Source organism: Lemur catta, chromosome 9, assembly GCF_020740605.2.
Source record: "Lemur catta isolate mLemCat1 chromosome 9, mLemCat1.pri, whole genome shotgun sequence".
NCBI lineage: Eukaryota > Metazoa > Chordata > Mammalia > Primates > Lemuridae > Lemur > Lemur catta.
In genome coordinates this window covers 55,538,266-55,556,445 of record NC_059136.1, presented here as the reverse complement: position 1 = coordinate 55,556,445, position 18,180 = coordinate 55,538,266, and the positions used below count along the sequence as shown (strand labels likewise).

Below are 18,180 nucleotides of genomic sequence, written 5' to 3'. Positions count from 1 at the left end.
GCTGGTGCTGGGCAATTGATATCAGTACAACATGTGTGCCAGGCACCGTTAGAACCTTCATCTATGTGGTCTTTTTAGCCCCATGAAGGTAGAATCGTTATTCCCATTTAATAGATGAGGAAGTCCCTGCGTTGGGGGTTAAGAAACCAGAGCTGCAATTTTTGTTTAGCCACCAATGAAAAGTGAAAACTCTGGACCAAATGATGGATTTTCAGACGGTGTTTCTAGGAACCCCAAGGCTCAGTAAAGATGCCAGGGAAGGGAGGGCTGCCAAGAGGGAGGCGCCGGCCATTTGCACTGGCCGCAGTGGCCCCGCCTGGGTCTGTGTTTGGCTTCGGCGGGGTGTGTCCACAGCTGCGCGGCCACTCGGGGCCTGCAGGGCTCACGCGGGCCCAGTGCTCAGGGTCTAATGCTCTGCAGGCACCATCCTGAAATCCCTAATAATTTTATCTTTGACTTGGTGTTTTGTAAGTAAATCCAGTGGACAATGGAGCACGTGCTGGAGCTTGGAGCCCTGACTCATGTTCGCCCCGTTTGCTGTCGCCTCCCTGGGATGTGTCCTCTGCTGCCTGCTCTAGACCCTGTGCCTGGGCCTCCCCTTCCTGCCCTGCTGCCCTGCTCCTGGGAGGAGGGAGAAGGGTGCCGTGTTTCACGCCCTTCGACCCCTGCAGGGACCTGGCTGTGGGTGTGGGGAGGATTAGGGTCAGGTGTACACCTTAAAGTGCCTCGGGGTGGGGGAAGGGGGTGGCCACCCCCAGTTAGGCTGGTAGCACCACGGTGCATTCAGTGGGTGGCTCAGCAGGGGCCTCCCCTCCCCTTCAACCCAGGCCGGGGTCATGACACACATAAGAAATGGCAACATCTGTGTGGCACACTGTGGCAAACAGCAACCTTGGATCCCACTCAGTAGCCCCAAGGGCTGAAGCAGCCCTACCCTAGCTCAGGGAAGTGGGATCTCTGCCTCAGTCTCGTGCTTTAAAGGCCCCTCCCCCTCCTACCTCGTCAGCCCCAACCTTCCCCACAGGGTCTGAGTTATCCAGGGGCCAAAGGGACGAACCTACCAAGGTCCCAGCCCTCCTTCAGGACTAGCTGCTTTTCCATCCCCCAATCCATCACAGACGAATATATGGTCCCGCTGTGCGTGACTAATACCCAGCTCACACCCCTTGTGACTCACCACATGAGCTTGACAGCACCCAAAGTAGTCTATGCCCTGTTTAATCAGAGAAGTTCAATCAGACAAGTTTGCTCTTGGATGTTCTGGCAATGTCAAGTTGCTATAGAAATTTCTAAATGCTTGCACTCAGTTTTTTATACTTACCCCACAGCAGACCAGTGACAACAGTTTGGTCCCTGGGCCACGCTGAGTAGCTCTGGTTCTAGACTCTGCTGTAGGTGCTGGGACTCTAGAATGCAATCTAAATCCCACCAAGTCCAGATCACACTAATCCTGCTTCCGGGGTCTTCATGGGTCTCTTCTCCTGACCTGTGCTCCAGGCGTGCACTCCTCTGGGCCCACGCTGTTTGCAGGGAGGACAGGGGCAGAGATGAGACGTGTGTGCTGGGTGTCCATACACGTGCGTTTCAGGCCCCTTTGGGGGCAGGGTGGAGGGGAAGGGGATGAGAAGAGAAAGGAGCAGGCTGTGGCTGGCAGAGGAAGGGGGCCACAGAGATTTGGGGCAAGCCCCTGTGAAGGAATCTCACCTAGAATCCACCCACAGCACCCCAGTATACTGAAGCCTGCCAGTCAGGAAGCTCTGGACCATGCATTTTCTGCTGTGACTTCTAGTGTTTTGAATTCTGATTTCTATCCCACGGTCACAGTGAGGGCCCTTCAGCATTTGGCAGAGCAGATGGGCCGATGTGTGGCTCGGTGTCCTGCGGACCGCTGCCTCCTCAGCTGGGAGCTGCAGCGTCATCAGCCCTGCTCTGTCAACCACTCCTCCAGCCCCCGGTAGCTCAAATGCACTGTGCTTCTGATGCCTGCCTCATGGCAAGTCATTTCTCAACACCCAGGAAAAGGATTTTGTTTATTTTCCTTAAGTTTGATTAAAAGCAAGCCCAGGCGAACACTCCAAAGGAAAGAGAAACAAATGACAATTTTTTAAAAAGCTACACCATTAGCCAATAGGCATATAAATAATATAATATTTCTAATAAATCAAAAAGCATAAATCCAAGCAATGAAATAATTTATTTTGCCTGCTAAATTGGCAGAGATGAGAAACAAGAATATTCAGTATTGTGAGGTTTAGGGAATATTGCTGTTTTGTCTACTGGTGGCAGAAGGGCAATAAGGAGAAAGATTTATAGAGGTAAGTTTGGGAATATCTTGTAAAAGACTGGAAAATATGATATCCTTTGAAATCTAGAAGACATTGTTCCATAGTCTTCTTTTATCAGTTGCTGATAAAAAGTTGTCAGTCTCAATCTTGACTTTTTTCCTCTTCTGGGGCTGTTCTTGTTATCACTGATATTCTGAAATTTCACTAGGATAATTATCTTGCCAAGTATTTGGTAGGCTATTTCAAGTTAGGGTTTCACATCTTTCTTCAGTTCTGAGAAATCCTTTTGTATTATTTCTGGGAATATTGTTTCCCCTCAATCTTCTCTAGCCTCTCCTTCTAAAACTGTTGTTAGATCAAGGTTTAATTTCTAGATTTCTATCCTATGTTTCCTAATATGTTTTCCATATTCTCACTCACTGTTTTGTGTTACTTGCCAGGAGAATTCCTTAGCTTGCCCTTTCAGCTCACTACATTGCTCTTCAACTGTGTCTATCCCCCTATTTAGCTTCTCTATTGAGGTTTTTTTCTCTCTCTCATCTCAACAGTTAAGATTATTATTTTGAATATTTCTGAACCTTTTTGAGTCACTCTTGTCCTCAGTTTGTGGTTATATTATCTTCCTTCATTTTTCTGAGCAGACTGGTTATACTTATCTAAAATTCTCTTCTGTATACCATACTAGCTCCATTTCCTTTGGGTCTCTAACAGAGAGTTAGTTGTTTCTCTTTAATGGTGTTGGCCTTCCTCAAATGTTTGCTTGTTCTTGTTTTTGTACTAATTTTTGTAACTGAAATTTCCTACTTGAATGTTGTCTGCACCTATCTGAGAAGCCCCAGAGGCAGGGACTACTATTGGCCTGACTCTTGGCACTGTTTTCAGAAAGCCAAGGGTTTCCTCTGTCTCTCAGGTGTCTCCAGCTTCTGAGACACACCCCTCACAGACTCCTCCATCGTTGCCGTGTGGCCTCAGCTGGTTGAGAGGTGGAACGACCGAGCCATGTGGCAGCTCCTGGCCTCCCTGTGGCTACAGCAGAGCCTCTGCCTGCTTCTTGCATCCTACTTGGCAGTCCTCTTCCTGCTTCCTGGGCCACCTTTTCTCCTTCCAATGAGATACTTTCATCCTTCATTAATTTCTCAGTGTAGTCCTACCCTTGTGTTTAAGTGAGGCTATTTAAACCTCTATTGGCCTTGTGCCGTGGCTCACGCCTGTAATCCTAGCACTCTGGGAGGCTGAGATGGGAGGATCGCTCAAGGTCAGGAGTTTGAGACCTCCTCTCTACTAAAAATAGAAAGAAATTAGCTGGACAACTAAAAGTATATAGAAAAAATTAGCCAGGCATGGTGGCACATGCCTGTAGTCCCAGCTACTTGGGAGGCTGAGGCAGAAGGATTGCTTAAGCCCAGGAATTTGAGGTTGCTGTGAGCTAGGCTGACATCACGGCACTCTAGCCTGGGCAACAGAGTGAGACTCTGTCTCCAAAAAAACAAAAACAAAAACAAAAAAACCCATAAACCTCTTTCTATCATTTCTTGGCATTTGCTCTGTGAGGCACACATGTTCAGTCCCACACTTTGAGGTGGAATAATGCAAAACTCTCTGTATAACCTTCAAGCTAGTAATTCCACTTCTAGGAACTTATCCCCAGGAAGTAGCTAAAAATAAAACTTTAGCCACAAGGAGTTTCATCACAGTAGCATTTATTATGAAAAAGTGGAAACAAGTATCCAATCAGATGGGATTAGTTAAACGGTGACATACCCATACACAGCAGACGTGTGAAAAATAATATGGCAGAATATGTAATGGCATGGAAACATGTCATCAAGGTATCATTAAGTGAAAATTTCAGGTTATAAAATTATTTTAAAATCCAACTGTTGGAAAAAAGCACACATGTTCTCATAGAAAAGCGTAGTCATGCATGTTGGGATTTCTGGTAACTTTCGTTCTTTCTTTTTGACTATCTTTTTCTCCACAATCTTGAGACTGGTTGCAACAACTGCCATGTACCAGCCTGTGGCGCCATTCTCCACTTACCTTCCCCAGGTGTGCTGGAAGATGGACTGTCCTCCAATGGTGTGCCCCGATCTACAGCCCCAGGTGGAATATCCAACCCAGAGAAGAAGACGAACTGTGGGACCCAGTGCCCAAATCCCCAGAACCTCAGCTCAGGCCCTCTGACCCAGAAACAGAATAGCCTTCGGACCACAGAGGTAAGGTCCCAGCCACAGAATTGACTAGAGATTGGGGGGCAGGGGGAGGGTTGTTTCAGGGCAGAGGCTGTGTCCCAGGCAGGATGACTCACTTGGTTGGCAATGGAAATTCTCCACCCTGCAATATAAAAATTGCTGCAAACCCCACCCCAACCCCAGCCTTTCCCCTGCCTGAGGGTTGCTGTTTTTTGTTCACTCTGGGGAAGCAGGTCCTTGATATTTGCACTCTAAAGGAAGTGTGTTTGCTTAAGTACAGCTTTGTTGAAGGATCTCCTTTTCTGCAGCAGCTCTTACTGTCTTCATGTGAGGATTGTGCTGTTTAGAGGAACCAGGCTTAGGCCAGACAGCTGGCCACTCGAAGGGGTGGCCGAGTGGGGAGTAGGCAGAGGAAGGAGAGAGACCAGCGTGGTAGGAGACAAGTCTGGCATTTTGTCTCAGACCCTCCAACCAGGTGGGCACTGGAAGGGTCCCCAAGGCTGGCTCTCATAGCAGAATGTGGTGACAGCATCATCGGAGACTGTTTGTTGGAGGGGGGGCAGGGCAGTGGTGTTCCTGCACCTGGCTGGCAATCTTTCTGATCCTTTCTTTTCTCCTAGAGCTACTGTGGAAGTGTTCATCCTGCTGCCCTTGGCTTCTCCCATGGGTGCAGGAGGGCGCAGCCCAGAACAAATGCTCTCTGCAGGCCGGGCTCAGGGGTCTGCAGTCTCTTTCTCCTGCTCAGATCCACCCAACTTACTCACCCTCCCCTATGCCCCACCCACTTCCACGTCCACCGCTTAACCTGAGCTCCAAACCGGTTTTCTCCCATCTCCTCCGACAAAACTTGCTGGTCTCATCTGTCCCTTCAGGCCAATGCCATGTGTTTCCTGAGGGTATAACTCATTATCTAATGATGGAATTCTTGCTCACATCAATGAGTTGCCTTTCTAAGCTTTGGCCAGAAAACCTGTTGCAAATTCAGCTCTAAAGCTCATAACTAAGGACTTTACAGAAATCGCTTAATCTTGCAGAATCTCAGGTTCCTTATCCACACAATGGCCATAATACCAACATGAGTGAAGAGACGGGCCTGCTCCCTGAGGCGTACTTAAGAATGGCAGGAAGGATTACCAGGGGAGAGTTAGGCACACGGCACCATAACACCTAAATGAGACACTAGCAGTGGCCCTGCAGACGTGAAGGTACGAGGTGGGTAGATAGGAGGCTAGTGGTGACCTTCCTGTTGTGGGTCCTGTGTTGTCTACTCAGTGCCATCTCCCAGGGCCGTCTGGGTCTCACAGAACTGTGTGCAGAGCTTGGTGACTGCTCTCGCGCAGGCCCCGACACTTGTCCTCTAGTCTCCTCCCCACACGTGTGCCCCACCCTTTGAGCCAGGATGGGCTGCCGTAGGGAGCAGGCAGCTTTCCTGGTGGATGGCGTGATCCACGCACGTTACCTCATTTCCTGCCACCGTCACTCATTACTTTAAAATTGTGTTTTGCAGCTCAGAAGGTGTTTTTGGGTTTACTGGCTCAGTAAGTCCTTCCTAGAGCATCGTGAAGTAAGAATCACCCCCATTTTATACACAAGGAAACTGAGGCTCATTTGGTTGTGTGACATGAATAAGGCCACATATGTGTTGGAGATAACTGCCAGTAAATTTAAATTGTAAAAGGTTGCTGTCAGAAAGGTGGAGCATGAGATCTTAAAGTACTTGTTTTAGAAGAATTATGTATTAGTCAACTATTGCCTCAATAGTGCTGCATAACAAAGCACATCAACATTCTGTGGCTTAAAACAACCACTGTTTTCCCCTCTCACGGTGAGCTGCAACTCAAATAGGCCAGGCCTGACTTTGGCTCTAGGCTCGGTCTATTTCATGTGCATTATTCTGGGAATCAGGCTGAGAGAGCAGCAGCTCTCATAGGTATATTCTTCTCATGACTATGGCAGAAACTACAGAGGGCAAAGCCAGACTGCTTAAACACAGTTCATGTCTCCGCTTACACCATACCCACTAACGTCTTATTGGTCAAAGCAAGTCAATGAACAAGCCCAAAATTAAGCAGAGAGACATACTCCATCCAAAGTAGAGAGACAGCAAAATATTAGGAGCAATAGTGCAGTCTACCACAAATAACATGCATACAGAAAAAGGCAGAAGTCATAAGTTCAACGAATTTTAATGAGCTGACACACCCACAGAACCAGGTGAAAATGTAGAACGTTATCACTCGCCCAGAAGTCCCCTGTGCACTCTTCCCAGCCACCATCCATCCCTACAATGTAACCACGCTTCTGACTGCTAGCATTGTAGATCAGCTTGGTTTATTCTTGGGACTTTGATAAATGGAATAACACAGTGTGTGCCTTTTTACATGTGACTTCTTTTGCTCAGCATTGTCCTTGTGAAAATCATCCATGTTGCTGTGAGTTGGGATAATTTTATCATTTTCCTTGTTATGTATTTTTCATTATATAAATTCACCACAATTTAACCATTTTACTGGGTGGGTATTTGGGCTGTTTCCAGTTTGGAGCTATCGTGAACAACATAGCTGTTAACATTCTTGTGTGTGTCCTTTAGCAGGCATTCCCTTCTTTTGGGCATACACCTAGGAGTAGAGTTGCTAGGTCACAGGAAAGGGATATATTTGACTCTAGATATTGACAAATAGTTTTCCAAAGTGGTTACACCACTTTACACCCTAACCAGCACTGGATGAGTCCCAGCTATGGAAGACAAGAATTTAAAATCAATAAGTTGTGCTTAGTGTGTCTTCCTGAGCCCTGTAATAGCAACAATTGTGTGTTCTAGGTACAATATAGCACACTAAACACTTTGTTATATTATCTCGCTTAATCCTCACAAGACCTCTAAAATGTTGATATTGTGGTCTCCAGATTACACAAGAGAGTTGAGACTCAGAGGTAAGGAAAGCACACCCCCACACCACACACACAGTCTGGGAGCTCGTGGGACAGCTGAGGTGGGGCCGGACAAAGCCAGCCTCCACAGGGCTCCAGCAGCTGTAGAAACTGTGTCACACGGGAATGACGACCACACACACCTGACCAACACAGCTCCACTCAGTGGATGATCACATCCATAAGCAGTCCAGGCAGCTTTTGTTTTTGCAGTTCAATGAACATGGCTGTGTTGTAACTATCTCCAAAATAAGACCAGGGAGCAGATAACTTGAGTTTTCAGTGTTCAGACAATTGCTGAAGTTTACAGTGGTCTTCAAATCCTGAGACCTCAACAGCCATCAGACATCCTGAGTCCCTCAACGGCCAAGGCAAAGGTTTTCCATCTAAAGGTGTCTAAGGTATAAGTTTACAAGGCAAGTTTGCCTCTGATTAAAGCTTCTGTAGCAGAGCTGTCTCATCCCAACACTCAGCAGCCTCTCACCTGCCTAGAATCTGCCAAAAGAAAATAGTTTTCTTCCTATCGCCTCCTGGGCCTTTGATATACTGTCTCTTCCTAGTTTGTCTCTTATACTCTGGGCCAAAGCTCCGTATCCACTTGCTTCTTCTGATCTTCCTTTGTACCCCCAAGATGGCCTAGTAGCATTTCACAGCAATCCCTTTGTGCATCATTCTTTGGCATTTTTCTAAGCTTTCTTTCTCCAGAAGACCCCATTTCGTGAAGCATGCGTCCTCACCCACATGCCTGCTGCAGTTTCCCATTCAGATTTACAAAACAAGTCTGTGTGTTTAAGGCAGTCCTTAGGCCTGGAAAATTTTCTCATCAGTTCCTGTAACTACTCTTAAGATTCATTCATCAAGTGTTCACGGAGTGCTGTCAAGGTGCCAGGCACTGTGCTAGTGCCAGGGATACAGGAGGGGAAGAGGCAGACATGGCTTTTGCTCTGAAGCCACTGCCACTTGTAATGGGGGTGAGGGTGGAGAGTCAGATAATATAGAATAAATAAGCACAGCACTTATAGTCTCCAAATGGTACTAGGAAGGAAAAAGAAAGTCACTAGGGGGTAGCAACTACTCCATCTAACACAGATACCGCCCCACTGTTCAAAGCGCTTTCTGGAGGGTGGGTGGGATGCACCTAATGTCACTAATGACTGTGAGCAACAACAGCTCATGTTCTGGGCCTTTCTCCACTTCATAGCTTCATAAATAAACCGTCTTTCTCTTTTTTCAATTCCCTCTGGCCCCTGCCTTATGCCTGGTGTTAATAGGTGCTAACTGGCAAAAAGATTGTGGCAAAGATGATCTTTCACAAATTGAAACTGACTGTCTCTGTGGGGAGCTCTTTCTCTTTCTTTCTTGCATCTTGATTTCCTCGATCATTTGGGGCCTTATTGACTCTGCAGGATCTGATACATCACTGGCTCAGTCTCTTCTGCCCAGCTCCTGGTCTGAGCTCCACAAGCAGCACGAGAGGCAGGTCTGTAGCTGCCTGTCTCCGGCTGCCCATCCGTTGTTCAGGAACTCTGGGCTGCCTCCAAACATTCACCAAATGTGCCAGGTCCTTGGGCTTAGGTCTCTTTTTTTTTCCCCTCCTAAACTACCTCTTCAAATATTCAGCTAGAGTAGAAGTGTGTATGTAGATGTAGCTCTAAGCAGACAAAAAGCTCCAAATATATGGCTGACCTCCCAAGGAGGCTTCATGCCTTCAGAAGCTGTGTATTTTTGAGTTGCTTTATTATTCTTGGCAAAGTGACCAGACTGTGCTAAAGGAATCAGCCAATGGACTGATTCTCAGCTAAGGAACTTCCTCCCTTTGCCCTTCCCGCAACCCCAGTGTCTGGCCCAGCCTAGGAGAGACAGGGGAGCCCCACTGAGATGGGAGACCCGATCAACAAAGCAGGATAGGACCAGCCCAGAATTTCTCCTGGACAACAGTACCATGAGACATATCAGGGAAGAGTTTAGAAAGCAAATATGAGTCTCTCCTAGAAAAACAAAAAGACATTAAACAGAGGCAAAGAACAAAAGAAACCACTGGACAAAACTGAAGAGAGGGAAAGCTGTTAGAAGAGCACTTGGTTTACCTATCTGGTACAGGGAACGCTCTTCTGGTGACAGGCACGCTAAAAGCTCCTACTTAAACATTATACAAGGTATCCATGTAACAAAAATTTGTACTCCCTTAATATTTTGAAATAAAAGAAGCACTTTGGTGCAGTCACTAGCTCAAGACTGGGGAAAAGGGAAGGTATTTAGCAGTATAGGGATATGCACCTATTTATTGGCTGCTGCCTGTTGTAGAGATTTGCAAGGTTCACTATTTATCTAAAGGTCTGTGGGGAAAACCAGTTCAGTTAAAAGGCTCTCAGGGCAGAGCCCTCCTTCTTCTTTACATTCTTCTCTTGACCCCTGAGCCCACTTCAGGGTTATGCACCTGACAGGTACTCGATGACTATGTGTTGATTGAATGAAACAGCCTCGTAATTGGCTCAGATTGGAAAAGGTTTCCCATGGCTCGGACCCCACCCATCCTGGCTCTGCACCACCATCATAGGATGACTGTTTTCTCAGTTGCTTTTCTAAAGCAGGTTCTGCTGCCTTCCTAATGTTGATCTTCTATCTGAGATTCAAGTTGAAAAGCAACAACCCGTTTTGGTACTTGCCAAAAACCCCTAGGCTGAGTGAGTCTACATGATAACTGGGCATAGGACAGTGGTCTGAACAGGATTTGCTCCAGGCTTGGAGGATTCTTGAGAGTTTTGCCTGAAGCATGGTCTGGCATTGCCTTCCCAGGCTAGCAGCTGGCCCTTGGTGGAGTTGCTAAGATTGAATGTTCCCTGACTGACCTCACATTGATGCCATAAAAATTCACAAAGCAGCAGCAAATAAATTCATGGAATTTTGGAACAACTTGAGGTTTGTTATTGTCTTTCTCCCTTTAGTGGGACCTGACTGAAAAGAAGTCAAATGAGTTGAGTTGCAGCTGACAAAGCTCTGGTCTTTAATCTTTGGGGAAGGAGGAGAGGAAGAAACCAACATTTTTGGAGTCCCTACTACTATATAGTGTGCCAGGCACACTATATATAACATTGTCTTTAACCCTCACAATTCCAAAAGGTAAGAGGCATCATTCCCCACTTGGGAAAATAGAGGCTCAGAAACTAGGGATTTGGCCAGCATGGCCCAGGGAGTAGTGATTTGGCTGTGTTAGAATTCAAACCCAGGTCTGTCTGCCTCCAAACCCCATATTCTTCCTTCCCATTACTTGAAACACAATGGAGAATTTAGAGTGAGCTTCAGCAGAGTTGTGGGAGGCTGGATGTAGGACCTGGGGCCACCATCTTTAGTTTGACTCACCACCTGTATTGACATTGGCCTTGGGAAAATTGCATTAGCCTGAGTGATTTCAGCTGCCTCGCTGGGAAAGTGACCACAGTAACGTTCCCACCTGTCTCTCAGGGATGGTGCAAGGAACAATCAATCATGAACATGACTGATATCCTATAGGGAAGCCCTAGGACATTTAGGCAGGACAATGCAAACAAATTCTGTTCCCAGGGTTTTTACTCTCCCTTTCTTTCTGTCTTTAGACTTATCTTCACACATGTATTTATCATCAAATTATTTACTGTCTCTTATGGGATAGGCTAGGTCTCTACCTTCTTGAAGTTTATAATCTAATGAGAAAGTAGAAAATAAGCAAACAAACAGATAAAAACTACAGTTGAAACTGCAGTTAAAGGCCAGGAGGTAAAGAGTATAGGCAGAGAGACTAACAGGACCCCATGCTTACATATGATCAGAAAACCCCTGCAATGCTCCCTAAGAAATTATTAGCTGTGATTGCCTGTGAGGAAGGCAGAAAATCCAGGAGCCAGGAAGTAAGTGTTATTTTTCAATGTGGCCTTCTCTACTCTGCAAATTTCTTTTTATCATAATTATGTATTGCCTTTATAATTTAAAAATACTAGTTATATGGAAAACTTGGTATCTCATAAATCATTAAGCCTTAATGTTTGCATTAATGTCTCAGCAAGCCTTGCTTTTCTTTGTTGTCTGCAAAGAACTGTGAAAAGGTTCATACAATCCCATGTCAGGTACAGATATATTTGTGGAGTCCAAGCAAAGCCAAGAACATCTCTGTTTCCATTTGGGAGGAAAGTGAGAAAAGGCTAAACAAAATGTAGCTGCAATCTTGAATCCAGGTCTCTGGGGAGCTGCCAGGCTGTCCCCCCCTCCACGGGGAACAGGCTGGATCACTGACTTCTGAACCCCAAGAGAAACAAGTCCATCTGGGTTGGAGACTGCCAAGAAATTATCACAGTCCATCTGGTTACCCTTGAGAAATGGCAACCAATACATTACTTTTAATTAAGAGGCAGTACCAAAAGGACTAAAATCTATGATTCACAGGGTACTACAACTACAGAAATTAAAATGAGGCAAGGAAAGAATAGAAAAGCTGTGAAACTAGGTGAGAAACAAGAGGTGGCCCATTAACAAGAGTCAATGGTGATAAAACTCTCAAAACAAGAATATTAGAAGTAGAGGAAGGACTGAATTCACAGACAGCTGCATAAGAAAAAAATGCCAAATAGGCTTCTCTCATCATCAGATTGGGAACCATAAGATATTTTTTTTAAGCTAGTAATTGCAATAGGGACACATTTTCTTTTCCTGTCATTAAGAAAAGGGAGCGGGGTGTTAAAAGGTCTCTCTAGCTAAAAATCACATCAGAGGGGAAAATATCTATGTTGTATAAAGTGTCACAGCCACTGAGGGACAAAACGGTGTAATTGTTCTTTGTATTTACATAGCTCTTTCCTCACAGGAGGGCAAAGAAACTCACTTCGCAGAACTTCTAGAGAAAATATCTGGCACTTCAGTTTTCTTTCTCACCTTCTTTTTCTCTCTCTCATTTGGGCTTGGAATCTAAGGTTTCCAAGTCATAACTAAATATTCTCACAGCTGTCAAATGGGTGGGTGCCTTTTGGTTAATGTCTCAGATTCAAAAGCTTCTCTTTTATAAAATGTTTCCAAGAAAATGCATTGTTGTTCTAATTGTTTAATTTACATTGTAATTCTATTAATAAATTGTTTAATTTGCTAAATTTAATGCAATGTAATTATTTGAAAGTGGATTTGTTTACAGTTTGGAATCTTCTGTGCCCATAACTGGAGTATAAAACTCTGGTTTGTTGCTGTATCCATAATCATCTCTTTCAGAATTGTTGTTGTTGCTATTTAGAAGGAGCAGTAGTCATAGTTTCAGTAGAATGAGGTTTTAGATTTCAGTTTGCTGTGTTTGACTGACATCATCTTTTGGCAAATAAAATTGATGCTAATAGCTGTAATTGGGATGACTAATCATCCTGGTTTGCTGGGGATTGAGGAGGTTTCTGGGATGTGAGACATTTAGTTTCAAAATGTATCAGTCCTGGATAAACAGGGAGAAAAGTTGTCACCTTATGAATGCTATGTGACATACTTAATTCTACTAAAAAAAAAAAAACAAAACGAAAAAGCAGGCATTATTTTCCCATTTTTCGGGTAATGGAACTGAGACTCAAAGGTTAAAGCAACATGTCTTGTTACAGCTACCTGGTGGCAAAGGCTTGCTCTAAATCCAGGTCTGTCTGGCCCCAAAGCTTGTGCTCTGAACATTTCCATGGTGCAGGCTTGTGATACATAGGTTTAAGAAATTGCCACATTGTGACTGGGATTACAATCATATATATTCTATGACTGTTCCAGGAACTTTATAGTCTTTGACTCTTTGCTTAATGAGCTTGGAAATCCAACTACTGAATTTTTGCTTAGATTTTTAAGCTTAGAAATGCAGACTGGAATAGAGAACAGTATGTCATCTTTAATAACCTTTTGTGACATCTTGCCAACAATCTTTTCTGAAGAAAAGCATTTCTGCAGTCTGGAAAGTTTACATTTCTATTCTGGAAAGTTCCACCACTTCCCGCCACTTTGAGGGGCGTGCTGCTGTCAACCTTGCTCACGTCAAAGATGGCCTCTGTGTCTCTCTCCCCTGCCTCAGTCCTCAGAGCTTTTATGTAATAACGCCAAGGGTGGAAGTCAAATGGAACTGGCCTCACAGTGGCCACAGTTTTCTTTAGGAAACGGAATCGTTCCCTTTTATTTCATCTGTGTGTGTGAGGGAGAGAGATTAGCACACATAAGGAAGTCCAATGTGAAGTCAGAAGATGAAGTAACTACTCTCAGGAAAAATGCCTTGAAGGACATGAGGAGTTGGTTGCAAGTGGATAACCAGAGATGTCTAGTTTGAAGGTTGTGAGACTCTGTGAGCTCTCTTTGGGGAAAAAATAAACTCCTAAGAATCTTTGCCAGCCCTGGTGCCAGTTCAGGCATGGAAGATCTGAGTGTAAGACTGAACCCTAAGCAGTGTTGCTTACTGGTCGTTAAAGCAAGAGTCTGCTGACAAATGCAGTGTGCTTATTCATTCATTCATCCGTTTATTCCGCCAAAGTTAAATTGAGAGCCTACTCTGTCTCAGAACCACTCTAGGCACTTGAAACGGAAGGAGGAAAACAATGAAATCCTAGTTCATGAAATCAATAGATGAGGCACAGAGTCAAAATTATCCTTGGACATTCCTCAAATCACCCATGAACTATTATCTTAGGGCAGGTTCCCCAGAAGCAGAGCCTGAGATGAGGATTCTTGTGGAAGTATTGAAAATGTACTCTCAGGTGAAATCTGCACGGTAGTGGAGGAGGCAGGGCAGGGCAGGGGACCAAGTCCAGCAGATATGTGAACTCAGCTGAACAGCTGCAGTCTGGCCTTGGCCTGATCCCACAGGGAGCTCTGGAGCACGCCTGGCATCATAGACTTATACCCCCTTGAGGCAAAAGGGCCAGAGTTTTGTTTCCCTAAAAATGAGTCATTGGGTATGGGCCTCTCCAGGAATAGGGTGTAACCTATTGGCATCCTTGGGGGAGGTGGCTCCAATCAGATGAGGGCAGTTCTCCAAAGCAGGTTGCTGTGTGAGCAGTTAGCAGCCAACGCTCAGAGCCACTGACTCTACTCGGCAGAGTCTGGGGCATATGGGAAGGCGCGACACCAGTAGCTACAACCGCACACAGGATTTATGTGACATATTAGAAACCTACAGAGCAATTGTTAACAAATACAGCAGAATGATTTGTTTTTCTCCAGTGGTGCCAGAGTCCACCATTTCTGTGGGTGCACCACAGAGGAAGTGGTTGGCTTGTGTTCGGGGGTCAGGGTGTATGAAAAACGTGCATCTCCCCACACCCAGCACGGGAAGATGCTCACACCGTAAGGGTTGCTCCTGCAGGACCTGAGACGGACTCTGTTTCCAGGAAGCAGACTGAGAGATGTCATTATACGGGCTGTTTAGTGGGAAGGGCCCGTGGGGTCAACACCCCTGGAAAGCCAGGGCACCCCTGTGGAAATCCATGGCAGCAGGAGAGGGCTGAGGGAGAATCTGAGCCATGACCTGCTGACAACAGCCACAGCCGCCCGCCCCAGGAGGCGCTCTGGAGCTAAGCCGCTTGTGGGAACTGACCTGTTTGGGGCCCAAATGGCCGTGCCTTATGCCCCTCCATTTACCACCTCAGGAGGGGCACGAGCTCGGGTGAGGTGGCTCTCTGCAGCTGAGGCCACCCTTGAAGGGACAACCGGAGGCTGTTTGCTGACTATTCTCCCTGCAGTGGGTATTGGCAGTCCAGCCACTGGTGGACACAAGCTCGCCGTGTGCTCATTCCCAGCGCACAGTCCTTGAGTGGAAGGGGTGCGAGATCGCCCCTCACTAGCTAAAGTTGTTTTCTATTTGGGGAGAGTGGAGGTGGAGATTGGGCACATATGCTTTAATATATAATTAATTCTGGACCTTTATCATTGGTTTTTCTTCACTTAAAAGTGGATAGTCTTTCCTTTATTATTTTTTTTTTCCATTTTTGTTTAGTGACAGGCATTACCCTATTTAATCCTTAAAATAACCTTATAAGGTAGATAGTATTATTCCCCATTTTATAAATGAGCATTAGAGAGGTTAGAAAAAACTTGCCCATAGTGAAATTATATAGCCAGTATTTGAACCAAAGTCTGTCTGACTCCAAAGCTCAAACCTTAACCACTCTGCTAAAGCCAACTATGAAACCTTTCACATTACTCTTTGATAGACTTTCTTAGCTATTAATAATTAGTTCATTCATTTGATAATGTTTTAAGCCAGGCTCTGTGTTGGGTTGGTATTAGAGATCCATCAGAGAAACCTCTGAAACACAGCTTATGTGTATGTGTTCTTGTGGGTCATTCTTCTTGCCTCTGTGTGTGTGTGTGTGTGTGTGCACAACAACCTCAAAAGATTAATGCAAATTCAAGGACCTTTGGATACTTCCTAGTAACTCAATGCACTATTTTGAACTTTCCAACAGGCTAAAAGAGATACTAAGAGAATGTCTGCAAAAGAAGTCACCATTAATGTTACAGACAGCATCCGACAGATGGACAAAAATCGAAGAATCACAAAGAACTGTGTCAACTAGCAGAGTGTCCAAATAGAAAGTGGATGGACTTCTTTGTTCCCCTTCACAATCCTGGACCCTATCAAGGAAGCTTGAGGAAGCGGATGCCCCTTGCTCAACCTGAACGCTGCTGAGTGCCTTGAGAGACTGTCTTACCTGGCAGCAAACAGCTGCCTGAGTTGTGGGGACCTTCTGAGCCTCCTGTTTAACATGTAAATATATTGGCACAGAGCTCACGTATGCTGATGAACTGCAGACATGCAGTTCAGTTTGCCTCTTTGCAACTCCTGTAACAGGGTCTGGTGTAAAAGAGCTAATGCTACAGATCAGTTTATGAGGTGGAAAAAAGCAGGAGGAGTGGGTCTCCTGGGAGAAAGATCCGCACCTTAGCACTAAGCTCTCCTGGCCACAAAAGTGTGTTTGGTTTCAGGCAAGCTTATTCTTTCCTTTTTTGTTTTTAAATACCACTATCCCAAAACTTACCATGTTCACTAAAAAGCTGGCTTTTACCCAACTCTAAATGCAAATATATAAGAAGTCAAGAAACAGGAAAACTTCCTGTTATCCTTGTTTTCTTAGATCTTGGTATGAGATCAGATCCGGTTCCTCACGCACTAACTCTCCCACACCCATGGCGTGTCTTTGGGAGGTCCCTGTGATGCAGTCACACCTGCTCCTTATCTGCCTGGAAAGCCCTCCAAGCTGGCGCCATGTTGGCCTCCAGACCATAATGTCACCATCCTTGTGGCCAAAGTAGGATGTCCCTCAAGGCTCAGTCAGACATTGCAGTTTTTCATAGCTTTCCAGTTCCCTGTGCTTGTCTTCTTGCGCGTTCTCCCGCTCCACTTGGGCCATTTGCGATTGTCAGTCAAAGACTGGACACTGCTTGCGAGAGGGAGATAACCGGGGACGTGTGGCAGCGCGCACAGGTTCCCCTTGCCTGTCTGTACACAGCCTGAGGACTGTGTCATTTTGGCACCTGCAACAAAATCACTTTAGAAAGTCAGTACCCAGTTGATGTGTATTCACACTGACGTTGGATTGATGTGCACTGCATTAGAAATCAGGTAGCTGACACGGAAAAAGGATGTTTTAATAGAAATAATTTTTCTAGCATTTTCTTTAAACATGTTCAACTGGAAGTATTTTCTTCCAAAATAATATAGCATGATTTTTAAAGGACTGTTAACATGCCTGGGGTTGGAAAAGGTAGGACTAAAGTTGTACCAAACTATACCAATAAACTCCATGTCTAGCAGAAATAGGCATCCTGATGGTGTGTGTTTACGCAGCATAGTCCAGAGAACTGACATGCAGGTTGAAAGTCAGATACGCAACCTCCTTATCTGCTAACTCTGTTATTCCTCCAACACAAGTGATTAGTGTCTTCTTTTTTTCCTTCCTTCCTTCCCTCCCTACCTCTTTCTTTCCCTCCTTCTTTCCTTCCCCCATTCCTTCCTTTCTTCCTTCCATGGGTAGATTGTATATTTATTCATTAAACTATAAATGCCCATCCTGTGCCAGGTACTATGCAGATGTTGAGGGGTTTGGAGTCTGGTCAGTCATCACTCTACATCCTGATCTAACAATGACTTTATAACTAGGAGACTGACTTAGACCCTAGGGTATAGTGTGTTTTATGAATTGCTCTGCAGTGGAATCTCATTTTTATATTCATGGAAGGTTTATCTTAAACCGGGTGTTCTCCTAATCACTGGATAAGCCTTTACCATACACATAACTATAGTTTTCCTAAACTTTTATCATTTTGTGATTCCTTTAGAAAGGGCTTTTGGGGAACTTAATGTTCTAAAAACTGTTTTTAATAATAATAAAATAAAATAAAAGCAAAACCTGTGACTCCTATGGCCCCACTGGCATTACTCAGCAGGAGCTTCCAACTGCTAGTGGTTGGCAATGATCCTGCAAGTTCAAGGGCTCTTTCTCCCAGGGCATGTGCGTTGTTTAGTGCGAGGTGTTCCTTTGCCAGGTACTGGCCCTGGCTTCTCTTTACAGCTTTGTTTCTGCATCAGTTCACTGCTGCATGTTGTTTGGAATTTATCACCTTGAAAAGGTATCTCTGTTTTATATAGAAACAGTTTCCCACTTCTGGGGGAGAAGGAAGTGCCAAGGGCACAGGATCTGGCCCTCCCAGAACAACCTGGATTTCACCGAGACAGTGACCAGAAGTTAAACCATGTTACTGAAAATTCATCTGGCAATTTTTTCATGTATGTATGAGACAGA

At 45.1% G+C, this 18,180-nt stretch overlaps 1 protein-coding gene across 2 annotated transcripts in view; it reads left to right on the top strand.

The window, feature by feature from the left end:
- BAALC (BAALC binder of MAP3K1 and KLF4) overlaps positions 1 to 17,195 on the top strand; it is a 69,783-nt gene extending 52,588 nt beyond the window's left edge. For both annotated transcript variants that reach the window (XM_045561905.1, XM_045561904.1), the window contains 2 exons: positions 4,335 to 4,501; positions 15,844 to 17,195. In XM_045561905.1, coding sequence (XP_045417861.1) covers positions 4,335 to 4,501; positions 15,844 to 15,954 — 278 coding nt within the window. In that variant the 3' untranslated portion in view covers positions 15,955 to 17,195. The remainder of the gene's footprint in view (positions 1 to 4,334; positions 4,502 to 15,843) is intronic.
- Positions 17,196 to 18,180: the final 985 nt, after the last annotated feature.